This window comes from Cydia splendana, chromosome 2 (genome assembly GCF_910591565.1).
Source record: "Cydia splendana chromosome 2, ilCydSple1.2, whole genome shotgun sequence".
Classification (NCBI taxonomy): Eukaryota; Metazoa; Arthropoda; class Insecta; order Lepidoptera; family Tortricidae; genus Cydia; species Cydia splendana.
The window spans coordinates 7,574,398-7,593,629 of NC_085961.1; the positions used below are offsets into that span (position 1 = coordinate 7,574,398).

Below are 19,232 nucleotides of genomic sequence, written 5' to 3' on the forward strand. Positions count from 1 at the left end.
ACTCAAACGTATAGAAAGGCTAGCTATATTAATTTCACCAGTGCAATATGGACGTTATTGAAATGCAATAAAGTTTATTCATGAAAGAGAGCAGTGAATAATTAATGCGTACGTGATTTACCCGCAGCTGTTAAGTCCCATTATGCTCTAGGTCCATAAATTACTAATACACTATGTACCTACCCTACCGTGCAAAATTATCTAAGCTATACAACCTGACTATTGCATTGTTCTGATTATTTTATTCACTGGGTAAATGAAACATGAAATGTCATTTTGAAATTGTCATAACAATAAATCAAGCTTACTTTCCAACAAAAATCGTAATAACTCCTATACTAACAAAAATTGTATTTTTAGTAAAAACACAAATGTTTCACATGTTTTAATGGAAAATCAGGACGAGTCGCATTGTCCAGAAAAAGAAGATACAGTCAAACAACAAGAAGATAATGCAGAAAGAAAAATCAAACTCGTGCTCGAAGACGACGCTGGACCTTCACAAACAAACGATCTACCTGGAGCAATTCCTTTTAAAGCTAACCACCCGCTAAAGCTGTCTAAGTCCGAGCATAGCATTAGACAAATATACACAAACAAAGATGTAGCACCACTTGACCTAACATCTCGAAGCTTCGAGCCACTAGTACGCGATGTAAACATAGCGAATACTAAAGATTTAAGCGGGGAAGAAACAAATAGAAACGAATCCATGTTTATAGACGTAAAGAATTTTATGGCATCGTATTTTAGAGTCGATAGAGAGAACCAGGTTGCTGTAAGTGAAGTCCAGAACACAGCATTGAGTACTGTATCGGGTATGCAAGATGACACCAAGTGTGTCACGGACGCTCAGACGGAAGACAAGTCGTCTGCACCCGCAAATGTGATAGTGACCAACCAGCCGGAACCAGATACAAAGTTATCGAAGTCTGGTTCGGAGAACAAGAAAAAAACTTCGGGAACTCTGTCTGAGAAGTCTGGCTTTGCAGTTGTGCAGAGGGACTCGCTGTCAAGTATTGGATCAAACGTTTGCAGAATATGTATGACTCGAGGCAGGGAAAGGTTAGTTGCTTGGTTAAACTAGCTCGTGGCATGAATTAAAACCAGTCACGATTAAAGCTAAAAATGTACTCTGACTACTTAGTACCAACCGACAGATTCGGAAAAGACAGTCTTCTTTATTTACGCTGTCCTTCACGCATTTTACTTCTCCTTTCCGCTACTTGACCTTCAAGCCAGTACATCTGCGGCATTGGTCACGCCATCTGTACAATATTTGATTCCAGGTTGATATCACCGTGCAACTGCAAAGGTTCCCTGGCGAACGTGCATTTGACTTGCCTGGAGCGATGGCTGAACCAAGTCGGGAGAAACCATTGTGAACTTTGTGGATTCAGGTATGACATCTTTTGAGTCCGTCTAAGCTAACTCTGCAACGATTTTGAAGTGCCACTATAAACTGCCACTGTCACGGAAAAGTCGTTGCAGAGTTAGCTTGGTGGTATCCAACATCGATAATTACAACAGCTGAATATTTTCATTGTAATATACCGTCTGACTTTCCACTTAATATCCGTACCTGTATCCTTAAGTTAATAAAAAACCCTTTAACAAGAGTAAAAATTTATTTAGGCATTCGATGTGTAGTACCTATACGAGTATATGGGTACCTTCCTACACCTCACCCAATTTTCATGAACATTGAATTCAAAAGAATTTCGGAGTAATACAAATACAACGCACAATGCAAATCACGCCACTTTTAATTTAGTTTATTTTATAATACATTTCGTTTCAAATCTTTAGAAATTAGATTAGGTACGTTCAGATATAATAAAACTGAAGTTGAACGTGACTTTGACGCAAGGCTAAAAAGAACATTAATTTCTCTCGACTGTAGTTTTTGCTGAAATCATGCTGAAATTCATCAAAGATAAAATTATCAAGAATATAAATATTTATTATTTTTGATATCAAAGCGTTTTATCTATATTAATCATTTCATTGATTTTCAATCATAGTCTTCATGATTCTCCACTCTACAAAATGTACTATTAAATCATTTTCACATGTTCAAATACCTACCCATAAATTAACAGAACCACGTCTCAAACTAAAATGCTAAATCACCAATATGCAATTTCGCGTATCAATGCACGTTGCTAAAGTTGTTACGATCCTTTCTCGCGCCAAACTAAAAGGACTTGTTAACATAGCCTGGTCCTGTACCATTATCAAGCCGAACAAGCAGGTATACCAGTGTAGTGAGACCTTAACAATCATAACTACGATGCGAAATTAGAGAGTACACTTATACTGGTTAGTTTGAAAATATGACTCGTATGTCCCGTCCTTAACCGAGCGCAGGCGAGCGTTAGCCTCTAGCGAACCATTTTGAGTGTGATTTCAAGACCTTTACCAACTGTTTTTAAATAGAGCTCGCTATTACATTGGTTTATAAGGCGATAGCTCGCTTGCTCAATGTAATCTCGGTGGTGTATGCGGTGTTTTAGAATCACGCAATCTTAATATATGCAAGTATGCAAATCGCCGAAATGAAGACAGCAGCGACACCTGTGGGCTTTGAGCCGTTATGTTTTTATTAAACTTGTGTCGTATAGACGTCTATATGGAACAAATTGCCTTGTAAGCGAGTTGACTAAGACTAAACTGGCTATAAGATCTGCTCATTTACCTCCTTTATTAACCCTTTACCGCATGGATTTTTTATTATCCCCGAATTAAATATATGTAATAAAACACTGTTAATGTAACATAAAAAAAATTGTGAAAAAAATCTATATTCGACCCAATTAATAATAATAGTATTTGGACACGGCGCGTATAGTACGTCGGTTCCTCACTCTGCGGCCCTGACCACCGGCAGCTTGGGCCCTGCCCCGCTGCCGGCGGCACTCTAGGTTAGGTTTTTTTATAATGTGTTTATATGTATTTTTTATTGTTTTGTAAGTGTTTTTATATTTTACTTTTATATTCATATTATAAAAATACCTAACCTAAGACGAAAAATAAATAAATAGTAAATAACAATTTGTTCCAAATTTGGTACTTTATGTATTAGTGGCTAACCGGAGCCCGATTATTAAACTGGTCAAATTTGGAACTGTATGCAATATATGTATGAAAATGTAAGTTTAAAAAAAATCACTTACATTTTCAAAAACTATTTATTATTTTTATACTTATTTTTGGTAAGGTTTAGGCTATGGTAGCGGTGGTGTGGTGACGGAACGTATGCTTGTTTGTCATTGACGTAGTAAAATAATTTGATCGTTATTGGTTATCTGTAGCTACCAGCTGTCACCGGTTATCTACAGATTTTTAACAATGCGGCTAACGTACCCAACTTAATAGAAACAAAATAAAGAAGTAGCTTGCCTGGGTGCATAAGGTTCCATATTTGGCAAACTGATAAAAAATCACTAATGCATAATGTTCCATATTAGTCCAATCCTTCTAGCTTGTAACGCATAGTGTTCCATTTCAGGAACAAACTTTCACGACATCATACATAGTAATTTAAATATAAATGCTTACATGTTTTACCGTAAAATCTCGCGGCATATATTTTTCTAATACTCAACGCTGGAAATTTATTTATTGCACTAAATATAACAACGAAAAGCTAATTACAAAAGTAGTCATTCACACTTGCAAGTAAAATTGCCGGACGTCGGTGGAGATGATAACGTCATATGGACCACACACTAGTTAGAAGCTGTATCGAGTACAGAAAACGTTCAGTAGTATTCATAGTATCTACCTCTTACAAGTTCAGTAAAACAGATGACGCTAATACCAGTCTACGAGGATAATTTCATTACGTTCCAAATTTGGACCCATATGCGGTAAAGGGTTAAAAAAAAAATCTCTTGAAGTTAATGGAGTTTAAGAAAAAGAGTATGTAGGTACTTAGATGAAAAACCATAGAGTAAAACAGTGAAACGAAGTGCAAAAATCGTAAATTCGTTAATTTCAACATAATAGCTTAATCCACACTCGGATATCCCCCCGTTCACACCTGAATATAAATCCAAAAAAGTCAAATTGGAATTTTCGTGTAATCAAATAAAGAAATGACTGACACAAAATCTTTCACAATAAAAATATGAAACACCCATTCATTGCGATTTATGAATTCATTTAACAATTTCACGTTCCATATTGTCGAATTGCGTAACGGTACGGGGTATAGAATTCAATTTAAATTCTTTTTAGGGTATCGTACACAGTACCTATGTGCGTATCTATAGGTAAATAAATTCTGTATTGTTCACCATACAGTTAAAAATACGCAGGAAATTAAATAAATATAGCTAAAAACTAGGTAGTAACAGGCGATCTAAAAAACAATCTCTGCCAGACAACCTTTGGGTACCTAGCAGGAGACTAAGAACTTGTAACATTTAACGGATAGTGCAGATATACATATAATTCAACAAACTGTAGACACAGACATTTATAGATTTTAAAATAATACATAAGTACATACTAATACAATAATACAGGTACAATACAATATAGGTACATACAATCATAAAATAGAGGCATGTTAAGGCAGCGATACGTAATGTGATTTTAAAATATTTTTTTTATAATGGGAAGGGATTTAGCACAATGTGTCATCTGATGTCTAACGACACAGCATTATAAAAGTAATAGAGTTGTAATACAATTTTTATGATGAAGAAGAAGGTACCTATCACAATTTACTTACAAATAAATTACAATGTGCGTGCATACTCTACAGGAAACCTAAAACAAGATAAAGATTACGGAGTGCCCTATCTATTAGAACCCGTCATCAGTTTGAAACTTTTAAGTCCTTTTTGAGATTCCGGCTATTAATTAAGCAAGGTGGCCACTGTTCAAGTTTAAAACTTTAAGACGAAAGGTGAATTTTTGATGCGGTAAAAATGTTAAACCTAAGAAAGTAAGGTTTTTGACACAACACAAAATGTATTAAAGGTAAGTTAGTTAAGTTCATTTTACAAAAAGTCGGACACAAACATAAGTATTTAGGTAGGAACCAAATTTTTCGATTCGACTTTACCTGACTTTACTCCACCTTGCATTCAAAATAGCTTTCATTAACATTGTATCTTGCAACTGTAACCTGCACTGCCACTGGCGACAGCTGCTCGTAGGTAGGTATATCTTATCTGTACGTGTGTGTGACACTTAACTGTTCCGTAGCTACCCAGCCATCCGCACGCCTCGCTACACGGTCCTGCAAGCCCTACGCCTGTGGTTCGGCAACCCGCGGAACAGGAGCCATTTGCAGGTGAGACTAGGAATAAGGCACGGTCTACTTTTACTTAGTAAAATATCAGGTAAAAATACTTGATAAAATACTAGGTAATATTTTCACCCGGCCATCCGCACGCTGCGCTACACAGTGAGCAAAAGCCCTGCGACCGACTGTGGTTCGGCAACCCGTGGAACAGGAGCCAATTTTATTGCAGGTGGGACGAGGCATATGCTGCTATCACTAGTATGTAAGAATAAAAGTACTTGGCAGTGGTAAAATACTTGATTAATTGTGGGAACAAGATGCAGTGACGGATTTACAGTCTTTGCCGCCCTAGGCCCAGGGCCCTGAAGTAAGTACTAGCCGCCCCTTTCTCAGGACCCACTATATAGACTGCCGCCCCTAATATCTGGCCGCCCTAGGCCCGGGCCTACTGGGCCTTAAGGGAATTCCGCCAGTGACAAGATGGGATAAGATTCTAGAGAAGGGCATGCAGGTATATTTTCCTGTAATGGTTTACAAGTATAGGGTCAAAAAGAAAACTGTGTTCGCGTCTTTACTGTAGACATACACAAGAGTTAAGGGCTATAAAGGTTAATTTTCTTATTTAACCCTTATCCACGTGAAAAGGTTCTCCTTTTATTTAGCGAACTATGATAAAATCATTACTTTCATGCCCACAAGCTGTTAACTATTGCCCACAGGAGAGAAAACTAGTGTGTTCGCGCGAACTGTACATTTTTCTCTCCTGTTGGCAATAGTTAACAGCTTGTGGGCATGTAGGTAATAATTTTATCATAGTTCTCTAAATAAAAGGAGGACCTTTTCACGTGGATAAGGGTTAAATAAGAAAATTAACCTTTATAGCCCTTAACTCTTGTGTATGTCTACAGGAAAGACGCGAACACAGTTTTCTGTTTGACCCAGCAACACCTTAACTAAAGTACCCTGTTTATTTTACTTCCTCTTATTATATAGCCCCATCTCTACACCGACATCCATTTGGCTGCGGCCATTTGGGTCCAGCGGACCATCAGGCGATTCGTCTTCACATTTTTGCCGCGATTTTCAAACTTTTTTGCGCATTTTTCGACGATTCAAAATCGGTGCGCGCTTTTAAAGGCCCATTTGGGTCGTAACTGCTTGTTTATTACCCCGTACTGGTCGCAGTTTATTGTTAACTTGTGCAAAACTTTTCCACTGTATTGCTCAAAGAAGTTAGCATTTTCTAGCAATATCTGTTTGCTCAAGTGTAAATTAGGTTGTTCAGATAGGATTCTTATTTTTCCGTCAGTAAATTAATAATCGACATTTTTCTTTCCGCATTGGGGTCGTTGTTTCCTATTAACTTCTGTATTTATTTATTAAGTAGGTACACTTATTATTGTTTATTCGGCGTATCTCGGTAGTACTTAAAGTGAGCCGTCATTTAGGTAATTGAATGATGGATATATTAAACATCGTCAGTATTATACTATACCTACCTTATATATTTGTCGTAGTCAGATCGTATAATCCGCCGTATTACATTACGGCTAGCCGTTATCAAAAACAGGGGCGTTTTGAAATGCGGCGGTTCGACGATTAGCCGGATTGTCATTGCGATACGTTCTTCAATAAGGCGGCCAACGTTTAGCCGCATCGTACTACTATTTTAGATTGTAGAGTGACCAGTTCTTTCGGTCGCCTACGTAACCGGAGTTTGACAATGTTTGCAATTTAATTTATTTTTACCATGGTCCCACCGCACTACATGTGTTTCTTTTCCAAAACATTTCCTTCACAACTTAAATAGACGGAGCCCCGCAAGCGGGGCTCCTATTTCTGGGCGGTTTGCCCTTCGGGCATCTGAAGCTACCTAACGAACCTAACCTACCTACTTACCTATCTACGCTTTTTTCCCCAAAGTGTAATGTTTTCACGGACGTCTCACTAAATCAATAGGTAGGTAGGTTAGGTTCGTTAGGTAGCTTCAGATGCCCGAAGGGCAACCCGCTCAGAAATAGGAGCCCCGCGAAGCGGGGCTCCGTCTAGTTAAGTTGCGGAAGAAATGTTTTTTGAAAAGAAACAGTCCGACGAACTCCAGATTTGATGGACACCCCAGCGTTTGTCAGGCAGCGCCACGGGTGTTAAAAATGGGAACTAAAAACTGTCAAAGCGGCGGCTAATGACTCGCTGTATTACATTACGGCTAGCCGTATTGAAGAACGTATGGCGCCGAATACATTCCGGCGGATTCTCATTCAGCCGCATTCAATCCGGCTAACCGCCGCATTTCAAAACGCCCCTGTTTTTGAAAACGGCTAGCCGTAATGTAATACGGCGGATTATACGATCCGACTGCGACATATTCATAATATCTACTTATCTTATGTTTTTTGTTAAAAATAAATATTTGGAGTAGTAGGCAGTCTACACAACAACTAAATTCATTGTACCGAAAGGAATGTTTGATCATTTTAGTACCTAAATTGTTATTATCCATCTTCTATTCAATATTAGTTTTAACTCCGGATCCCGAGATGATTGGGCTTTTATATCTGTAAACTATTGCTTACCTACTGAGCTCAATATCCCACAATAACTAGAAACATAGTTGTGTGACCTCTAAAGTTCGTAAATTCATATGATATTGTAACCAATTAACATACCTACTTGCCTATTCGCTAGTTGGTAACTTCGGAACTTCAACTCAATTAAAACTACTTTGCTAATTGATTGCCAATTGGTAACATGATATAATAATATTGTAAAAGTTCGCTCTATAGAAAATCAAATCATAATACAATAGATCATGAGTATCATGACAATACAAATATTTTACAAGCTTTTTACTTAACTTGCCCTGTTAGTATGTAAATTTGTTAGTTAATCTTGAGAGCTAAATTTGACCCACTTCCCGATTTCCGGTGGTGCTGAAAATTTTCATACATATTATGTAAGTCGGATGACAATACAACATTATGGTACCACCGTGCTGATCTGATGATGGAGACAGGAGGTGGCAATGAGTATTAGTTGCCTGTGTTAAGAAAGGTACAGTCAGCGAGAAAAACTTGTACCAAAAATGAAATTTTTGCCAAAAACTTACTTCTAATCTTATTTTACATACATAGTTATGTCGATCGTAACGTGGACGCAACTGAAATAAGCGGTCAGTCAGTCTGTAAGAATAATAAGAGTCTGTGATTACGCTTAGAAAGGATAATGGCTACGTTACGTAGCGTTAAAAGCTAAAACGTATGTATTTTCCCTAAAAAACGTTATAGTTAATATATAAAATAATGAGGAAAACGGAAACACTCGAAAAAACTCGAAATAAAATTCTAATGAGCCGCGTGTAATTGAGTGTCGAATATGTGAATTATTTTGCTTCATTTTGTTTTCTTTCTTACTTTGTCGCCTTTCCTTTTGAAGGATCTTTTTGCCTGTAGTCTACTAAATCCCCTTTCCGTGTTTTGTATAAAATATAATAAATTACTGGGTCTTTTTGTGTTTTCAACGTTGGCTTAAGATGAGACGACCCGTGTAAGGTTTGCACGACTTTGTGTTTTATCCATCTGCCTCAGTACAAGCCGAGAAGGTCATACCTAATTACCCGTGACATTACATGTACCTATGTATAAACAGCTTTAGATGTAGGTACATATTTTCGATTGTCATTTTTATTTAGTACTTATGAGAAAGAAGAAGAAAGAAAAAAAGAAAATACATTTTTTTTTTGTAAGTAGCTTTATACTCGTACATATGTCGTTGAGGTAACTTCAATCAATTCTATGTAGTTCACCTAATTCTATAAATAACATCTTGAGTAATATTCACAATTAATTAATTAATATCGGGGTACCAAGATGAAGGATTGCTGTTAAATGTTGTTGCCGTGTTAATGTTAACCCTTCCGTAGCTCAAAGTGTAAGTTTTATCCAATTTCCCGGCCCGCGGTGTCGTGTTGGCGGAGCTAACGATGTGTACACCTACGGCGTCGTTTGCAGACGCCGTTCTAAGCCAAAAAGCTAGTTTTGACATTCGCACATTATGCCAGAAATTAGAATTCAAAGATTTTATATTATGCCACGTTATGCAGCATGACGTCTTCTTTCGTCGAATCTTTTCTCATCTCATAGGTATGTCAATTTCCTGTACATGTTTAGGACGGATAATGACGGCAATTAGCGTCGAAGTTTAATCGTTGAGCCAGCAATAGGTTTATAGTGAATTGTTAATTGCCTGATTATTGCGTTGCTAAGTATTTGTCAGAACGTATGCTCTAATCTCAAACTTGCCCTTAACAGTTTTCCAACTTCTACTCTGGTACCGGAACTAAGGTCCAACTCGGACTTCGGTTCCAATTTCGACGCCGATAAATTGAATTTTAAAGTTCCGGCATCGAAAAAAATGCGACAAATCCTTTTCCGTAACATCCCTAATTGTTACCTTTTCTTCTAAAAATATGTTTTTGCTCTACACGCGATAGCAGGACAAGAGGAAACCCTTCGTCGTAAGTAGGTGTTTATTTTTCTATTTTTAAGGGTCTGTTGACATTGGACGTAAACAGTATTAAAGACTGGAAGAATATTTGATGGTAAACTTAACTTGTTGTAAGGTATATTAGAGTTGTTCCGTTAACGGGATATTTTCAATAGTATAGATAGAGTATAGACGCCATATTTACCTATAATATACCTATCTGACCACCCGTCGTTCGCTCGGGTCGCTACCAGCATCATGTGCTGTAATCATAAATCCGAGCCAACCAATTGTTTAGGTACAGTAAACAATTACTGCACCTAAACAATTAACCAAAATAATATATGTAGTTAATTAATTATTATAAATTAATTAATTAATTCGTTATTATTAGGTAGGTGTAAGGGCTCCAAAGTACCCACGTCGCGTCATCATACTACTTGTAAAGGAAAGGAAAGAAAACCTACCTACTTACCTTAGCTTAGAGCACTACTACACTTACAAGATAAGAACTATGTTATGCAATACGCACCTACCTAATGTTTTTTTAAACACGAACATTTTATTTATCCAATGATATTTTTGGCAATACTCTCATAAAGCGTTAAGCGATACGATATTTCGAATTAAACAATAACCTGATCAGTTTTGATGTGTATTCATTCCGGTAAATTACAAATAACTTCCGAACGGCAGATCATTCCGAAAATCCCCCGTTCCATCATATCAGAGTCTATTTATTCGGAATTAACCGACATTCAAATTTGATTCGGTATTACTCGATACACCTTAAGCCGTTTTCAAGTCTAACCACTGACATTTCTTTTATCTAAAACAAATACCTATCGAAATATCCCCAATGCAAACTTCTAAGAAAGGTAATATTAAATACCTATTTATAAGAATACCTAGTCCGTTTCTTTATCTCCACGTGTTTCTTTTCTTCTTCAGGTGAGCAAAATTTATTATTATATTGTAGAATGTCAGTCGTTTTTATTTAGTAAGTAGGTCGGTACAGTAAAGTGTTTGCTAGTTACATAATATATGTTAAGGTGACGAAAAGGGATGTGAAATTTACTATATATATGGTATGGAAGTACTCTCCGCCAGACGAAGTTGCGGGCAGAAGTTATATGCAATTATTTACTTAAAGTGAGCGACTACATGCAACCAATACATTTTCGGTCAAATGTCAATAGTTGAACATCTGCAAGGTTTGTCAATGACAAATATTGCTTGAAACACGGAATATGGCCAAAATTCAATCAGTTGTTCGAGCTGCGACGATATTTCAACGGGCGGGACTGACCGCAAGATGCTGCTTGCCTTTTGCACTTTTGTAGGATAGGCAGGGTTCTGTACTAAAAGTTGCTCGTAAGAAAGAGATAATTGTACCTAATATACGTACTATATATACTCTTTGGATAATTGACATTTCCAGAGTTTTCAGTATCTTTTCTGTTTTGTTAGATATATTTTTGCATATTATGCGACGGCAGTGATGAGTGATGGCAAAGAGAATAGATAGTATAGAGGGGTCCTGTCATAGTAAATTTTGTAGTCACAGTAAATTTACTGCCATCTATCGACACACGACTAAAACTCAAAATGAAAACGTATAAAATTATCAAAAAATGTATTTATATGGATAAATGATTTTATTATTTTTATATCATTTTGACCCATGTTCATTCACTGATATCTATGTGTTAAAATTGTTAAATATGAAACGGTGTTGTCACGCCATCTAGCTGAGCATAGGCCAAAGGTGTGTGCGCCATCTATCCGAGAATGACTTTTTCTTGATTTCCGAGGCACGTTTTTTCCTTAGACTTTATTCATCTTATACGAAGTTACATATGTCTTTGGTGATGGTGATGTTGCATGAAGATGAAGTTAAAGAGTTTTTATGATTAAGAACTTAAAATGAACTTAGAATGACTGGAAAAACTCGTGATTCTGAGTACAAATAAAACAAATCTACAATACATTACCATCGCCCACACTGTTAAGTGACAGTTCGTAAATCTTATTACAAAAGGCCCAAAGATGGACAGTTAAGAGTGTTGCTGTTTATACTTCGTATTGAAATACTCTGGTCTGGTAGGAAGTATTGTGATTATAATTATTAGCCCAGCTTGTTTAGTTCTATTTATAATTTACTAGTAGTTATACCTGTTTTTGAAGTGAAAACTTCTTTAGCGGCGCTGAGCACTTTTTGAGGTAGGGAAAAAATGATAAACTCGGGACAGCGTAACGCGTAACGCGTAAGGCGTCTCTCCTCTCTTTCTACCGCACGGCGAAAATGTATGCCTGAGCCTGCTGTTTCATGTAGGCGGCGCAGGGCGCTTGCGTGACTTATGTCATGTGTGACGGACAATGTTATTCACCAAAGAACTTTAGTCATAACGTATCATAATCAGGTCAATTATTTAAAACTAGACTTTTATATTAAGCAATAAAGCTCAATGTTCTAATCTTGTACGGGCTGAAATACGAGGATCTCACAGTTACATTCTAACTTTATATCACTCCAATATAATTCAATAATTCAATAAAGTCTCATCTTGATGAAATCGCTAATAAAAGTGAACTCTAGAACTGGTGAATAAAACTCAAAATATCATGACCAAATATATTTAGATGCGAGGTCTGCAAGGTAACTTTACAATTTCTATTCGAGTTTTAAACAATTAACGCTACAAATTTAAGTTCACTGGCCAGCAATTTCGGAACTAAAGTTTTTCAATAGAAAGGAGGATGGGTCAATTATACATAGTGCTGCAAACATTTTGGACTAGTTATTGAGTTTTCACTTCTGTCGGCACTCCCGGAGTGCAACCCGTTGTTTTTAGGGTTCCGTAACTCAAAATGAAAAAACGGAACCCTTATAGGATCACTCGTGCGTCTGTCTGTCCGTCTGTCACAGCCTATTTGCTCCAAAACGACTGGACCAATTAAGTTGAAATTTGGTACACATATGGAAATCAGTGACCCAAAGACGGACATGTAATAAAAACAAATCAATTTTAAGCATAGGGGGCTCTTCTAGGGGGAACATGAGAAAATTAAAAAACAAAGTTTTGCAAACCATATCGTGTTACATATTAAATGAAAGGGCTATTCTGAGGATCTCAAATATATTTTTTTTATAGTTTTATATGAAATAGTTTAGAAGTTATTTAAGAAAATAGGCAAAAAATTACCATTCCCCCCCCCCCCCCTTAACTCCGATACTACTGGGTCTAAAATTTAGAAAAAAATACACATAATAGTTCTTTACCTCTAGATGACAGGAAAACCTATTAGAAATCTAGAGTCAAGCGTGAGTCGGACTTAAGAAAAAAAACGCGGTTGGGCTGTTTTAGGGACACAGCCGTAATGGTTTACGTGAAACTCGGTGTGGACAGCTTTTGCGAAGGCCGAAGGCCGAGCTACGCGTAGGGCCGAAGGCCCGAAGCATCCCCCAGTAGCTTTTGAAACGCACGGCCGAAGGCCGAGTTGCGGGAGGTTGGTGTTCAAACACAGAAGAATTATAGTACAAGTGTCTAAATGCGAAGGTCGAAGGCCCGGAGCCTCCGACATGTGCATGCTTCCTGCAAAGGAGATCGTCGATTTTGTTCTATCTTTTGTTAAGCGATTAGGCCCGATACCTATAGATTACTGGAAAAACGTATAAGAAGTCTGCAATTAAGCTTGAGCCGGACTTAAGAATAAGAATTGCGGATAAGCTCTATCAGGGCCACAACCGCAATTGATTTACGTGAAACGTGGTGTGGACAGCTAGTGCGAAGGTCGAAGGCCGAGCTCTGCGTTGGGGCGAAGGCCTGAAGCATCCAAGAGAGGTGCGCCTCCACGCAAGGTCGAAGGATGAGCTTCAGGAGGTTAGTGCTCAAACAGAACAAATAATTGGTTTAAGTACGAGAAGCTAAATGAGAAGGCTGAACTGCCGTATATCAGAGGGTCTACCGCGAACACCGATGTTCGCAAATTGCGGGGATTTCTCTTTTACTCCAATGAAACCGTAATTAGAGTGACAGAGTGAGATGCCAGCAATTTGCGAACTTCGAACAAAATTAAAGATAGCCAGCCGTGTGTGGAAAAATTGAATGAACAGTTGAATGTACTTATGAACTTTGCTTTGCTCGCTCGTTCGAAAATGTGTGCAGTACGGAACCCTTGGGACGCGAGTTCGACTCGCACTTGACCGGTTTTTATTTATCTAGTTTATGTTCGCAAGTTCTAGTTAGTTTAATTATTAGAAGACTTTTATTCAACCATTAATTTAATTGTTATTAACGATTTCTTCTACCTATTAACAGATGCCTAAACCACTCAACACCCTCAACTCAACTTCTCTTTGCAGAACCGATATAGTGTCGATGGGTACCGAGGAGTTAATTAACATTAGGGGTTAATACCGAACTTAAAATAAAAACAAAATACTATAAGTTAGAGACCGTGTAGCCATAAAGGCTACATTCTATTATTTATTTTTAGAAACCTCGGTATCCAAAATGTACCTAAAAGGTATATTTTAGATCCTAGGCACGACACCAAAATGTAGGGTCCTAACCACTAGCTAGACGATCACGGCTGGCATTGCTGGCAAGGATCTATGAGGAAGCTCTCCTTCACCGCAAAAATGTTAGTTTTTGTATTGAAAAATGAAAATATGTAATAGGTATTTGGCCCGTCACAACCGGCAATCCAGTCAATCTCACGCCGATGCCCTAACCGCAAGCGTCACCGTTGGCGTCATGCGTTGACAAGACACGAGCATATTGGATTTCTGTCACTTATTGAGTCACGGTGAAACATAGCCCGCTATTATGGAAGTAACAAAATTAATAAAATGTAATTTCCTTTACCGGGAATATTACTTCCTGCTCATTTTGTGACGTTATTTTCACTCGGTGCTGAGCATGCTTGTGTTAATTAAAGGTTTATTTAATAAAATGGAGCGGGGCATTTGCAACGGATTTGATTTGCCTTCACATAACTTTGCCCACCGCGTCACAATTCAGTTAAAGCGAAATAACTTAAAAGTAGTTACAGATACACTTTCTTCATTTTCTTCAGAAAATATAATTCATATATAGGTAATGTTATGTTTCCTTCATAATGTTTTATTTGATTGTGACGCGGTGGACAAAGTTATGTTAAAGGGCAATGTTTTATACTTTTACGGTATAGTATAAAATGTCAAACGTTTAGATCTATACCTAATATACATTTTAAAGATACTTCGCTTTTAAAAAACACGAAGCGAAAACATAATAGGTATCATTGTTGAATCGGTTGTATTTTTTTGAAGCAGACCATGGAATTCATAAAATCTTTTTGTTCCAGTCCGACTGCTTAATATTTTGGCTGCTGTCCACCGTGACCGCGGGCCTGCTCGCCGTCTGCATCGTTGGCACGCAGTACTTCGTCATTGAGGGCAACAAATTTGGTAAGATACACGGAATTGCCCGGAAAGAGGAAGGTGTGTTTTTGTTTTTTATTTCTTTTTTCTTTATTAATAGACAAGGTTTAGCACTACTGACCGGGAGAGTGAAATGCGCGCGCGAATAACTACCAACCTCTTTCTACTCAGTACTGTGTGATAGAAAAAAAAATGTGATCGCAAGCTTGTCAGTTGTGCTAACCCTAGTGTGTAGAAACCTTTACCCTTAACATGGCATGACGTGAAATAATGTATCCACCTATCTCTTGGAATGGTTTTAGGGATAGTAATGAGTTAAAAGTACTATAATTTATACGATCACTAACATGCACAGATGCACGTAAGGCGACTCGCGGTTACCGCACAAGACGCTCCGCAAGTCCGCATATTATTTTACCATGAGAGCGCAACCGCTCATTTCAGTTACGTACGGTTGCGTGGGTACACGTTTTTGACCTAAAAAAATGGAGATGAGATGAAAAGATGGTGGGTTACCTACTGTTACCACAACGATATCCCACCATCTTCCTCAGTCGTATCCTTTTGACTAAGGATCAAGTGGATATACGAGTATAGGAGTAGGTATATAATGGTGTTAAATTCAATTGAGTGGTACGGCTAGAGTTAGAACAAGAGAAGTCTGCAACGATTTTGATGGCACACGCCGTGCAAGTGTTATTTATACCTACGTCATAATTTCATAAATAGTTGCAGACGTTTCTTGGTCTAACTCTAGCGACTTTTCTCAGTCAAATCAGTTTCTGTTTTCGAACTGTCAAAACGATTAACCACTATTTATGGAATTTATATTAAAAGTGCACAAGTGACGTCACGGGCAAGTCACTTACTTTTTTTAGTTCCATCCGATTTATTAAATAGAAATTGTTAAAAAATAACTGCTGTCTACGTTTTTCTAATAATTATCTGGTGCTTTACTTCGTGCATGGTATAATAGTTATTTGTTTTACAAGGGGGCAAAGTTGTTGTTTAACCGCTCGTGCTAATATTGATACCCGAGCAAGCGAAAGATTCCAAAATTGGACCACGAGCGTAGCGAGTGGTTCGAAAAATGGAATCTTGAGCGTTGCGAGGGTTTTAAAGCACGAGGGTTAAACAAAATTTGCCCCCGAGTGAAACACAAAATTTTTCACCACACCAACCCGAAGCAAATATTAAATGTAAAATATCAAACAAAATCAAACCAAATCAAATCCAAATGAATGTTATTAAATATTTATCATCCAAAATCATCATTTAAAAGTCAATTCTACCAGCAAACATAAGAAAACAACTCAAAATTTGCATTTCATTACTTTGCCTCACACGTGAATAAGATGCAACTTTGCTATCAGTTTTTGAAGTGCAAAGTAAGCCTTTCCGAGCTGGTGTGGTGAAAATTAATTTATTATGCTCAATGTGTGGAGATTTCACGGTCTTAGAACACTAATTGTAACTGGAGCCAGTAATTAGGATACATGCAGGAACAGTTTTAAAGGCTACATTTAACTCATAAAATCGCGGCGTGTCCCAGGGGCAAATAAATTCCCTGCTACACTGGCACTGTTTAGTCTTGCATACTCAGCATAAAATTTATGTACTATATTGTATTTATACTACTTTTGAAATTGTTTCGACGCTCTTCGTACCTATAAGTTGGTGGCTGCAAGAAGCACGTTCATCAACGCTTTAGTGCGAACATTCTGGAGTGTTTCGAACAATCTAGAATGCTTTATTAAAGTACCTATTTGGAATATTCGGGATATTCCTTTATTATTACATTATAGTTAGGCCAATATTCATAATAGGAGTCATATTTATAATAGGAGTGCTTAAGCCAATCGACATATCAGGTAACGGATTCTTTTTACAATTATGAATTATGATGTACGGTCGAAAGTATTAATTTATGACCATTTCGTACCTGTACAATCACATAATGTACAATCAATATGTACCTAGGTCGCTAGAAACCTCATACACTTGTCACTGTGACAAGGTACACAATGGGTCATAACATTCATTAAAACTTTCGACTGTATGTTTATAACTTTAATGCAGCCAAATCCGTCTGCGGAAAATTCTGTATATATAGGTACATAAAAGTTTTTTTTTTGTAACTATAGTACTCGATTTATATTTTATCTTGATCGACAAATCAGCGAATGCTTTTAGTTTCAGCAGTCAAAAGTGGGTGTAAGTATTCTATTGCCTACTTTAAAAAAAAGAAGAAATACCCTTATGTATGTACGTAATTTCCCGCAGATGCATTTGGCCACATACACCTTAACTAGTTTCGTATAGTTAATAGCGTTCGCTGCAAATAAAACGGAAAAACTTAAAAAATAGTTTTATCTAGCGAGAGAATTGCGCGAGACGCGTCTCTTAAGAAGAAAACGAGTTAATTTTGCAGCTTTCTTCCGTTAAAAGAAGCAGTTAGGTACATTTGTTTCGTGTAAAACTCGGACCGTACACGGACCACCACAGTAGTGCGGTCTGCCGCCGGTATTGTACGAAATCGCCACAGTGCCGTCACAAAATGTGCACAGATAACTGCAACGTTGCAACCACAAATGAAATCTCGTTCACAAGTGTATTTAACCGTTATATCCCCAGGCATATCGCACCGCATAACCGAGACTGCAATGGACTTCTTCATGGCTATAGTGCTGTGCGGGTACTCTGTGACGGTGTACCTGCTGTGCAAGGACCACTACGTGCTGTGGAGTCGCTGGCGGCGCGCTAACGTGCACGTGCGCCTCCTGCTGTCCGCCGACGCCGACCCGGTGCCCTTCGCGCCGAGGCCGTACAACAATATAGTGTGAGCCGCGCCGTTAGTTTTATGGAACTTTTGAATGCTTTATTAGACGTAATGTTACATTTGATATAATGTTTTATTTGACCTAATAAAGACTCATTAGGTGAAATAATTTGACCCGATCTCGAGCGACCTAAAATTTTGTCATTGCCAGTCACTGGCAGCCAGTGCTACGCGCTACGAGCTTAGTCGACAACACAGTTTTTTCCGTTTGTAACGAAAAGCGCCTACGAACAGTACCTGTACCTACCCGCCTACGGGTCGCTGGCAATGAATCTTAAATCATTAGAGCTCTAATTCTGCCCTGCTAAGCCAAATAGCGCTAGATCTTACAAGAAAATTCATTGCTAACTTATACTTTAGTTTCTATGACTCAGAATTCCATTTTCAAAATCATTTATTTATTGAGATAGCGATATTCGGCTTAGTGCCACTTGCACCATCCCACTAACCCGGGGCTAACCGGTTAAACCGTTAACCCAGTGTCCAATTGTACTGGTAACCTGGTTAGTGAATGGTGCAAGTTGCCCTTAGGAGGGCAGTTCATGCTGCTTCAACCTGATACATTATATTCGGTCAAATTATTTTCGCTCAAATGTCCAAAAGGGCGCATATATCGCAATAGAACAACATAGTGTGAGCCAGCCCGTTTAACAGAGTCGTTATTAATATGGCTTGTTATAATGCGTGTTACAGCTGTTAGCTGTTATTGTAATGTTTAATGTACTTAATTAAACCCTAATAGCTGTTTGTTGTTCGTGTTGACTCAAAACAAATGTTGTATTGCAGTTTACAATGTGTCATATTATCAATATCAATACTAGAAATATTGATTATTTCAATTGATAATTGATAGTTTTAATAATAATGCATTGGGTCCCTATACATATAAGCGGAGGTGGCATGAAGGAGTAAGATCCTGAAAGAGCCACTCGCATTATTTTGGTAGTTTCGCAACGAGTTTTATGGGGGTTTTCAGAAAAAATGGTTTCATTTACTTTTATTCGAAAAAGCATCTACTTTTGGGTTATTTAGACTCAGAATCACGAGTACTATTGAATGAGACAAAGAAAAAAAGTGTCCCCAGTTTTTCATACAAATTTTGGGTGTCAGTTTTTGTCCATACAAAATGCATACAAAATGTATGTGAAAATGCGGTACAAAACTGTCATTTTTGGGACATTTTTTTTTACCGACAATCCTTGTGATTCTGAGTAGAAATAACC

General features: G+C 37.7%; 1 protein-coding gene and 1 long non-coding RNA gene across 3 annotated transcripts in view; one reads left to right on the forward strand and one right to left on the reverse strand.

Moving 5' to 3' along the window:
- Positions 1–19,232, reverse strand: part of LOC134803200 (uncharacterized) — a 238,342-nt gene that overhangs the window by 212,659 nt on the left and 6,451 nt on the right. The gene's annotated exons all lie outside the window — the stretch shown is intronic.
- On the forward strand, positions 272–18,078 carry LOC134799143 (uncharacterized). 2 transcript variants are annotated; one of them, XM_063771560.1, is made up of 5 exons: positions 272–1,065; positions 1,290–1,400; positions 5,221–5,308; positions 15,095–15,197; positions 17,805–18,078. In XM_063771560.1, the coding sequence occupies exons 1-5, from the start codon at positions 389–391 to the stop codon at positions 18,011–18,013; spliced, it is 1,188 nt and encodes a 395-aa protein (XP_063627630.1). In that variant the 5' UTR covers positions 272–388; the 3' UTR covers positions 18,014–18,078. The 2 variants fall into 2 exon arrangements, with proteins under 2 accessions (XP_063627630.1, XP_063627623.1); XM_063771553.1 differs by having other exon boundaries at positions 273–1,065; positions 15,095–15,230.

Excerpts from the sequence above, each read along its gene's own strand:
- LOC134799143 (XM_063771553.1), top strand. The coding sequence starts at position 389 with ATGGAAAATCAGGACGAGTCGCATTGTCCAGAAAAAGAAGATACAGTC. Across the intron at positions 1,066-1,289 it reads ATGACTCGAGGCAGGGAAAG|GTTGATATCACCGTGCAACT; the intron begins GTTAGTTGCTTG and ends ATTTGATTCCAG. Across the intron at positions 15,231-17,804 it reads AATTGCCCGGAAAGAGGAAG|GCATATCGCACCGCATAACC; the intron begins GTGTGTTTTTGT and ends TTATATCCCCAG.